Genomic DNA, 10,551 nt, shown 5'->3' on the forward strand with positions numbered 1-10,551 from the left:
AGTACCTGTCAAAACAGGGTGGTTACGTTACAGTTAACTGCCACAATTGGGGGTTACATTTCAGTTAACTGTCACAATAACGTGGTTACATTATAGTTAACTGCCACAATAGGGTGGTTACATTTCAGTTAACTGTCACAATAGCGTGGTTACATAACAGTTAACTGCCAGAACAGGGTGGTTACATTACAGTTAACTACCACAATAGAGTGCTTGCATTACAGTTAACTGCGACAATAGGCGTGGTTACATTACAGTTAACTGTGACAATAGGTGGTTACATTACAGTTAACTACCACAATAGAGTGCTTGCATTACAGTTAACTGCGACAATAGCGTGGTTACATTACAGTTAACTGTCACACTAGGGTGGTTACATTTCAGTAACTGCCACAATAGGGTGGTTACATTTCAGTAACTGTCACAATAGGGTGGTTACATTACAGTTAACTGCCACAATAGGGTGGTTACATTTCAGTTACTGCCATAATAGGGTGGTTACATTACAGTTAACTGCGACAATAGGGTGGTTACATTTAAGTAACTGCCACAATAGGGTGGTTACATTTCAGTAACTGCCATAATAGGGTGGTTACATTTCAGTAACTGCCATAATAGGGTGGTTACATTACAGTTAACTGCGACAATAGGGTGGTTACATTTCAGTAACTGCCACAATAGGGTGGTTACATTTCAGTAACTGCCATAATAGGGTGGTTACATTTCAGTAACTGTCATAATAGGGTGGTTACATTTCAGTAACTGTCACAATAGGTTGGTTACATTTCAGTAACTGTCATAATAGGGTGGTTACATTTTAGTAACTGCCATAACAGGGTGATTACATTTCAGTAACTGTAACAATAGGGTGGTTACATTACAGTTAACTGCGACAATAGGGTGGTTACATTTCAGTAACTGCCATAATAGGTGGTTACATTTCAGTAACTGCCATAATAGGGTGGTTACATTTCAGTAACTGTCACAATAGGGTGGTTACATTTGAGTAAATGTCACAATAGGTGGTAATGTTACAGTAACTGTCACAATAGGGTGGTTACATTTCAGTAACTGTAACAATAGGATGGTTACATTACAATAGAGTACCTGTAACAACAAGGTGGTTACATTTGAGTAACTGTCACAATAGGGTGGTAATGTTACAGTAACTGTCACAATAGGTGGTAATGTTACAGTAACTGTCACAATAGGGTGGTTACATTTCAGTAACTGTAACAATAGGATGGTTACATTACAGTACCTGTAACAACAAGGTGGTTACATTTCAGTAACTGTCACAATAGGGTGGTAACATTACAGTAACTGTCACAATAGGGTGGTTACATTACAGTACTTGTAACAACAAGGTGGTTATAATATAGTTACCTGTAACAACGGGTGAATGTTACAATAGCTCATGAAAGATCTATGTGTTTGATGCTTAGGTTGCTGAATGTTTTGCTGGTGCGTGGATGTGAAAAGACATGGCTATGCAAAAATAATTACATAATACATAAGACATCACTTGCTCCTTGAACGACTCAATTTTTCCGCTTCCCTGGCTGCCCTGTAAAGTGACACCCTCTTGGCTCTCAGTTGAAACAAACAGAGCTGATAGTTGTCTTGTTAAACGTATTTTACGTGAGATGGTATAAAGATGACCACTTAGATATAAACGATTGGGCGATTTTTTATTGCAAAACGGATATTTATCCTACACTATGGTATGTTTACTCAGCTGTGACATGCTTCAGCCAAATTATAAGCAATTACACCAACACTAGTCGATAAAGCATATGAGTTTGTATATTTGACATATAACACACGAGGGTGAAATTCATTCAACGTATTTACTCATTTTCCGTTTATAACAGTAATAAGTAGTGTCGTTATTGCAAAAGGTACCGCTGTAGAGAGATTAGTAACATCACTGCGACCTTTCACCACACAACGATCTCACAAGCAATGTGATGCAAATATTTTACAGCAATATCTCCCGTGGGCGTCAGTTCAGCTGGAATGGCATAATCCTCATTGGAATGATTCCGTTCGAATACAAAACAATCTTTAAAAAATTGGACGCTAAAACTATGGTCTCTTGGAGATCAACATTTGATAGGAACATGATAAGAATGTTACGTTTGATTATAAAACGACTTTTAAAAACTTAGCTATTAATCACGTCTTATGTTTTGTCAGTATCTGACATACTAAACTCTCCCACTTCGATACGAAGTCTAAGAGCGTACAGCGAGCATACAGTTATCTTGTTTGGTTCGTCTATATGGCACTGTCGCCATGACGACGTGACGCTGTCCACGTGGTACTGTCATCTAGCTGGCGCAGCCCCAGCCGCCACAGTCGTTAGTTGTCGGGGACGTTCGCTTCTTGGTGCACGTGCAGCCCACATGGTGAGTCTTCAAGACTGGCTTGTACTTATAGAATCCATCTTGGCACCCTATCTCCTGCAGGACCCGGATGTTGGTTGACACTCGGGAACACTCGTTAACGTCGTTGCCGACACAAGCCGAACACTTGCAGACAGCCTGTGGGATGAAGGATGGGAAGTGTCCGGCGGGCAGCTCCGTGATGTTGTACCACCAGGGACAGATGGATCGGGAGAAAACTGGGGCGTTGGGGTCATCGCTCACCGAAGATGGGCACGATTGGCCTCCTGTCTGGCTGTCGTTCACCAGATGGTAGTTCAGCTCAGTGGCCATGGGCAGTTTGGAATTGTTGCCGGCCAGCTCAGACATTTGTAGATACATGGAAGCGTTGAGGTGTTGGTTGAGGTTCTCAAACAGGAGGCTGAGGTTGGCTGGAGGTTGGCAGTTGGCGACTTGTCTTCGTTCTCTGGTGTTGACGTTCTTCCGTGGAAGGCACCGAGCAGCGACTGCAGCACACAGGAACAGGGCGAGGCGAAGAAGAAACATCCTTATCTTGTCGATGTTAGATGACAGACCTGTGGGTTTGTTGGCAATTCCGAACAGCTGTCTGGTCAAACACAGCACTACCTTACAATATATACATCCATTCGGGACTTTCCGAAAGAGAAAATTCTGTGGCAACATTTTGAAAGAGGAAGAGCAAAACGGTATTTCAGTGTCCAGGGGGTAAACCCTACCAATAGTATGGCATTTTCGATGTAACACTTTGTCGCTGTTACTGTTGTCTATCATTTACAATCAAAATAAAAACGGAATAATATGTTTGTTGTTATTAATATCAATGCTGGTTTAATTGTTTACCTTCCGCCATTTGACTTAAGTCCGAAATAAAAATCCTGTTTGGAAATAAAGCCCTTTCATATTAGGTACGCCACCTTTGCGTGTGAGCACCTCTAGGGTTTATTATTTGAGAAGAAGGAAGTATTGTGGTGTGGAGATTCGTGTATCAAACTCCAGTCACCTGTATAATGTCCCCCACAGATGAGAACAAGATCGGCGTTTGATTATCCGGGACGCATTATGTTGTTTTATGGATGAATCCATCTGGTCTATTTGTTGATATATATTTGGTCGGTTGTGATGCGTTTCTGATGTATAAAATGCAAATGATTAATGGATGGATGATGTCGTCCAATATTGTCGGCGAGTTTAAAAATCCTTAGGTCAGCAGAACCCAGTACAGGTGATAAGTCTGGTTCCCTCTGAAAGTCCGCCAGTCTATGCACCGGGCAAGCATCACTGAGTCGAACAACTGTTCGTACATTACCGTATTCTGAGGAATTTCTCGAATAATACCATAGTGATTTACTCTTTACTTTATCGACCTTTTATATAGATTGCCAATATCTTTCTTTTGATAGGTAATGACAAATATTGAAATAGTATTTTGTCAGTTATAATGTGCTGATGGCGCTGGGTGTGGTTCTACATTTGTTTACAATAGAGCACATAGTTTGATAAAAATGCCATATTTCATCGGATTAAATTTTCCAGATAACTGCTCGGCTAATTCGTTCCATCATCACGTTATAAGTGAAGATTATGTTTGTTATTCTCTTCTGAATTGCTATGTGAGAATTATTCAGCAAAGTTGAAATACACTTGCACATACTCTCCTTAAAAAGAAACGCATATGTGATATTGATATATGAAATTTCAAGTGTTTTTGGTTTTTTTTCAAAATTAGTGTTTGTTATAATTTCACCATAATAATGCTTGTTTGTGTACATGGAAAGAACGCACAGCGCAAAATAAAAACGCTTCTTTGTTTACGTTCCAAAGTGTTAAACTTTCATGGAAGTGTCATAGAGAAAAAGTGGTTTTACAATTTGTATGCGCAGTTCTGAGGAACCGTGAGCAGATTAAATGAAAATACACATATGCGTTTCTTTTTTGCAGAGTATATTTGACGATTCATGGAAAAATAGCCCCAATATTTGCCACTAAGGATTGTTTATGTCCTTGTTCAATTAAAATTTTCAAAAGAGACATATTTGTATGGAACAGAAAAAAAAGTCTTAGGTTCGAATAGGTGATTGTATCAGCAAAACAACGCACCACGCGGGACGAATGCTATTGTGTGTATACATTCTTCCTATCACAACACAGATAAGTACTGTAAGGCCAGTTTTAATACCGTTAGTTGACGTTGACAAACGTGTGAATGAGGAAGTGAGGCATTGTGACTATCGACGTATTGTATAGGCTCACTCCACGCATGATGAACATTGCCAGGTATTGTTACACTTCAGAACAAAGAACAACTTTACACTCTCTGTGGTGCACGGTCAGATGCTAATATGGACATGGCGATTAAGTATGTGATACGTTTATTTGAGATTAAAGTGTTTAAGATGTGGGTTTTTGTGACAGCAGTGGTGTGCTGCTGGCAACCCTATTATCAGTGATGTCAATGGCCACCTCAACAATCGGTATTACTTGTCAATCACCATGTTGATTTATGGGTTTATGGTAGGGAAGTCTTGGTTCAAAGCTAAATGTTAATTAGTCCAAATGGTTTGATCGCCGTTATATGTTGATGTGTCGGATATTGGGGGTGGGGTTGTCTAGGGTTTACCACGACGGTTATACATCGACGGTTATACCCAGGACACCCAGCTCACAAGCAAGGGATTATAATCAGTGCAAATCTTGAAATTCGACCCCACGACTAAGGAATTTAGCTGTTCTGTGGACGGAGGCAACGGACACGACTTGGTTTTGCCAAGAAATACCGAAACATCATTTTGTTTCAAAGATTGATTGGGGGTATTCTTTTGGTTTTGCCATATTTATAAAACAATGTATTATGTCATGTTACCTGCGCCTTGCGATGAACCTCAACCACATTGCACACGCGATCGCGGGCTGAAATAACGCAAAATAGGACACAGAACCCAGTGAGAGACAACTGGAATTGCAGGCCCAGCCACGTTCCGTTATCTGTGCAACCATAACACTTTCTGAACGCCAAGAAGAAGGGTTGGTGTAGGGGTGGGGGGTTATCGCAGGAACAGGAACAAAGTGGTTTTGTGGAGGTTATTATATGGGAGACTCTTTGGGAATATCTGCAAATGTCAGCGATATGCCCGATTTTCTGTCTTCTATTTCCAGTAATCAGTATTCAAAGAAACATTGAGTAAAACACATAAACACAAACCACACACACATACGCACGCACACATCATACATACATACACCATGTCATCGGTTCCCTATTGCGCAGATCGATGATCATGCTGTTGATCACTGGGCTGTCTGGTCCAGAATCGATTATTTACGGGCCGCCGCCATATGGCTGGAATAATGCTGTGTGCGGTGTAAAACTAAACTCATTCACTCAATCACATACAAATTTGCCATTCTCTTCTAATCAGCCCTGAGGCAGAGGGTTCAAATCTTAATCTCCCAATTCATTGGGTCTCCTTTTGGGGCATATTTATAAATTTTAAGAATCTGATCGTTGGGCTAGCAATCCCCACTTACCACTGGCGCTATCACATCGAATGTACTACCAACAAACTCTGCACTGCGCCTTTTGTTAGCGAATGTGTAGAAGCCTGAACATTCTCTGCATTATGATTGTACGTTTAATGTTATAATCATTCATAAGTAATAATGGTGAATGTACAAACAGCTAATCAGACCTTTAGTATCAACTGAAACCACAAAGTTATACGATTACAACAATTCTGTTTGTCATATGTAAACTTGCTTCATCTAAAATGACATTTTTCACAATATGTTTTAACGACAACCGCAGGCGTGAACCCAACTTGCCGAGTGTAAGTTTCTTCTCTCTACACCTCCCTGTATGACGCTATGTGTCAATATCTGCATACATTCGTGAAAAACAACAAATACACTCCGAGGGATATTTAAGCGTTCTCAAATATCTATATTTATTTGCATGTATGTGTGTGTGTGTGTCTGTGTGTGTGTGTGTGTGTGTGAGAGAGAGAGAGAGACAGAGAGAGACAGAGAGAGAGAGAGTTTTATCAACATTAAATATGACGTTTATCACAATATATAACATGAAATATACACCTGTCATTTCTTTCTGCATGTAATATGGACGCTAGCTGAAATGTGGGGCGGTGGGATAGCCTAGTGGTTAAAGCGTTGGCTTGTCACGTGGAAGACCCGGGTTCGATTCCCCACATGGGTACAATGTGTGAAGCCCATTTCTTGTGTACCCCGCCGTGATATTGCTGGAATATGACTAAAAGCGGCGTAAAACCCTACTCACACTCAATTGGTGACAGGTTGTCCCATCAATATTGCTACATTAAAGGCTTTCAATGCAACCAAAGCTTAAAGATGAAAATGTAAGGTAACACACGGATGACATTTCCACATTTGACATACCAGTGACCAAAAATAGTCTGATGCTATTTTCTATTTCAACTTACACCTGACGTACCTTAATTAGGGAGGCACAAGTTACCTCGTGGGTAAATGCACAGTTTGTCATAAGAACAACGTAGTCTGGTAAAACGCATGTTATCATATTTATGAATGTATTTTGGGCCAGTGGCCTATTACTGAATAAAATCTGTCTGTCTGTCTGACAACGTAGTCTAAGAAACATTTTATTCACGTTATCATTTTTATTCAAGGGACAAATTCTGCCGATATACCACAGTTATGTCTTATTTAAACCTTGTAAAACGTATCCACCCTTTCAAATCTTAGAACATGAACCTAGGGACTTCTGTTTCCAGAGGTAAATGGACTTGCATTCATTTTTGGGTTTTATATAGACATGTCTACAAGCACGGTGTCAATGGCATCAAATACTGGACATGATCCCTATAATTTATTGGCTATCGTTTGAAATTATGTACAAAAAGGATAGTCAAGTTGATTTGAATGACCAACACCAATCACATATCTATGCCGCCTAACATTCAAAGAGGAAGGCAACAAAAAGCCTTTGAATGTTGTACGTTTTAAATATAGTTCCGAAAACTTCATCAAAGACCTGCCCTCGTCACAGTATTGTGTTTGCTACCACCCCACACCCTGGTCGAGACCACTGCGTTACTGAGAAATGCAAGTCGGTAGTTTGGGCTTGTTTCTCTTAAACCTGTATTAATTACAATACGTTCGTGCTGAACTGTCTTCCGTGTTGAATGTAGCGTCTTTTGTGAGTCACGAGACCTCAGCCAATTGGTGTGTTGCGTTATAGACGACGAAAGTAATGTTCACCTACACAGGCTCCCATTTTCATCAGTGCTACCAATATTTTTTATCCCTAAAATTAGTCCGGCCTTTTGGAACTTAGTCCGTGCTATGATTTCCCTGATATGTTCTAATAAATCCGTCACAAGGAGAAATGTACTAATTACTCAACTTTGTACTATGTACTAAACTTTTTCAGAATTCATTCAGTTACTGAATATAGGAAGTACGATATTTTGGGAATACAAGAAATTATTGTCTTTGAAGGGAAAGGAAGGCTCTCGATCATTCGATCGAATGGTGTAATGGCAATCAGACATCAACACGACAAAATACTAGGGGTGAATCGGTACGCTCTTACCACAGTGCGGTACGTATTGCGGTACAAGGCCTTCGGTTCGGTATGAGATATGATCATAATGTAGAAATTTGACATATAGCAAAGAAATGCATAGATTTTGGCAAAACGATTTTAGAAAAGGTGTAAAAAGGTTAATAAAATGACCGTACAAAAACCGAAAATACCGAAGTTTTGGATTGCAATACGGTATACTGAACCGAAGGCAAAATACCGCGGTTCCACTAATACCGCGGTATACCGTTTACCGTATACCAAATAGGTCCAGTCTGTTGGAACTTAAATTGATATCGTCAGTGCTGTGAGGTCCTTCATATATTCTAGGAATCAGTCACGAGGGGAGATATCGTAGGATACATAACTATACTCTTAAGAAAAAGTAGGGGAACCTAAACTTTCAATTTGGATAGAATGTATAAGCATTAACAAACAAAGACAGACATCATATGAACGCACCACCATTTTTCTTTATCACCACCCCTAAACACAATGCATGGGATGCACGTGCACAACGCAGTAGCCCCATACACGGTTTTGACGTTTTTCAAGAAGGTCGATTAATTACTGTAGACCATGAATTCTGACAATCGTCTTGCATCACACAGTTGTTAGTTTCTGTGTCTAGCCTTTTATTTTGCTTGAAAACCGTAATCATGCAAACTTCACGTCACACATCAATCATCTTTCAAAATCGATTATTGCACTATGATCAAAAGGAAATGCGTGGTGGTGCACTCTCAAAATATTCAATATTATCATATCAACATTGATTGACTCCGATAGAGCTCCAAAATTTTCAATCAAAATGAAGGTCCCTACCTTTTTTAAAGAGCACATTAACCGGGTTAGGGACTACAAGCAGCAGAACTGATACAGTTACTGAATATAGAAATCACGATGTTTTGAGCATATAGGAACAACATGGACGCTGGGAAGAGTGAGTGAGGTTGGTTTTACGTCACCTTTAGCAATATTCAAGCAATATCGCGGCGGGGGACACTAGAAATTGGCTTCACACGACCTCGAAAGAAGATTCGATCGAATGATGTACTGATCATCAGACGACCCCCGCTTGATTACCCAGAACAGTGTCAGTAAAACATCATACATGCTTAACCCAACTTATCTTATCAACAGATAGGAAACACAGCTTGAACAACTAGGGTCGACCAGTTGTAAAACCTTCTCTTAGATGTGTCAATTCATCGACATCAATGAAAGCAGTGGGCTTTCTAACGCAACCACCCATCGCCCTCCACCCCCAGTTGCACTGAAGATGTTATTTAGATAAAACGTATACGAACTGAACTAGACTTTACAGTGAGAGCTAACACTAAAATAGTCACTCTAATGCTTAAACAGGAAGCGCTTCAATATTGCTTACTGGAGGCACGGCTAAACCTGATTGACAGTCACTCGAACACGTCTCTACCGCTTCCTCTCTGAACGTTAAGTCACGGAATCGTCTTTCGAAAAATCCAGAATGGATGTATATAAGTGGTGTGGCAGTGCTGTGTTTGACCAGACAAGTATTGCTTGTTTGTACAAACTTGCCAAAACTACACTGTTCTGTCATCTAACATCGACAAGATAAGGATGTTTCTTCTTCGCCTCGCCGTGTTCCTGTGTGCTGCAGTCGCTGCTCGGTGCCTTCCACAGAAGAACGTCAACACCAGAGAACGAAGACAAGTCGCCAACTGCCAACCTCCAGCCAACCTCAGCCTCCTGTTTGAGAACCTCAACCAACACCTCAACGCTTCCATGTATCTACAAATGTCTGAGCTGGCCGGCAACAATTCCAAACTGCCCATGGCCACTGAGCTGAACTACCATCTGGTGAACGACAGCCAGACAGGAGGCCAATCGTGCCCATCTTCGGTGAGCGATGACCCCAACGCCCCAGTCTTCTCCCGATCCATCTGTCCCTGGTGGTACAACATCACGGAGCTGCCCGCCGGACACTTCCCATCCTTCATCCCACAGGCTGTCTGCAAGTGTTCGGCTTGTGTCGGCAACGACGTTAACGAGTGTTCCCGAGTGTCAACCAACATCCGGGTCCTGAAGGAGATAGGGTGCCAAGATGGATTCTATAAGTACAAGCCAGTCTTGAAGACTCACCATGTGGGCTGCACGTGCACCAAGAAGCGAACGTCCCCGACAACTAACGACTGTGGCGGCTGGGGCTGTGCCAGCTAGATGACAGTACCACGTGGACAGCGTCACGTCGTCATGGCGACAGTGCCATATAGACGAACCAAACATGATAACTGTATGCTCGCTGTACGCTCTCAAACTTCGTATCGAAGTGGGAGAGTTTAGTATGTCAGATACTGACAAAACATAAGACGTGTTTTATTACTAAGTTTTTGAAAGTCGATTTGCATTCAAAGGTAACCTTTTTAACACGTTTCTGTCATGTGATGTTCAGGAGTGTATTCATTGAATAAGAGACCATAGTTTTAGCATCAGAATGGGTTTGAATACAATTGCAGTACATTTCTATTTTTAACACACCTTGGGTGATGCCAGTCTGTGGAATCCTGACAGGTAATTTGGCAGAGG

The 10,551-nt window shown here is 41.0% G+C and overlaps 2 protein-coding genes across 2 annotated transcripts; one reads left to right on the forward strand and one right to left on the reverse strand.

The window, feature by feature from the left end:
* Nucleotides 1–2,333: 2,333 nt before the first annotated feature.
* LOC124263046 (interleukin 17-like protein) lies at nucleotides 2,334–3,071 on the reverse strand. Its single transcript, XM_046697662.1, has one exon. The coding sequence runs from the start codon at nucleotides 3,069–3,071 to the stop codon at nucleotides 2,334–2,336; it is 738 nt and encodes a 245-aa protein (XP_046553618.1).
* Nucleotides 3,072–9,585: 6,514 nt separating this feature from the next.
* LOC124263047 (interleukin 17-like protein) lies at nucleotides 9,586–10,185 on the forward strand. Its single transcript, XM_046697663.1, has one exon. The coding sequence runs from the start codon at nucleotides 9,586–9,588 to the stop codon at nucleotides 10,183–10,185; it is 600 nt and encodes a 199-aa protein (XP_046553619.1).
* The last annotated feature ends 366 nt before the right edge of the window (nucleotides 10,186–10,551 follow it).

This window comes from Haliotis rubra, unplaced genomic scaffold (genome assembly GCF_003918875.1).
Source record: "Haliotis rubra isolate DU_JTF1 unplaced genomic scaffold, ASM391887v1 Scf867, whole genome shotgun sequence".
NCBI lineage: Eukaryota > Metazoa > Mollusca > Gastropoda > Lepetellida > Haliotidae > Haliotis > Haliotis rubra.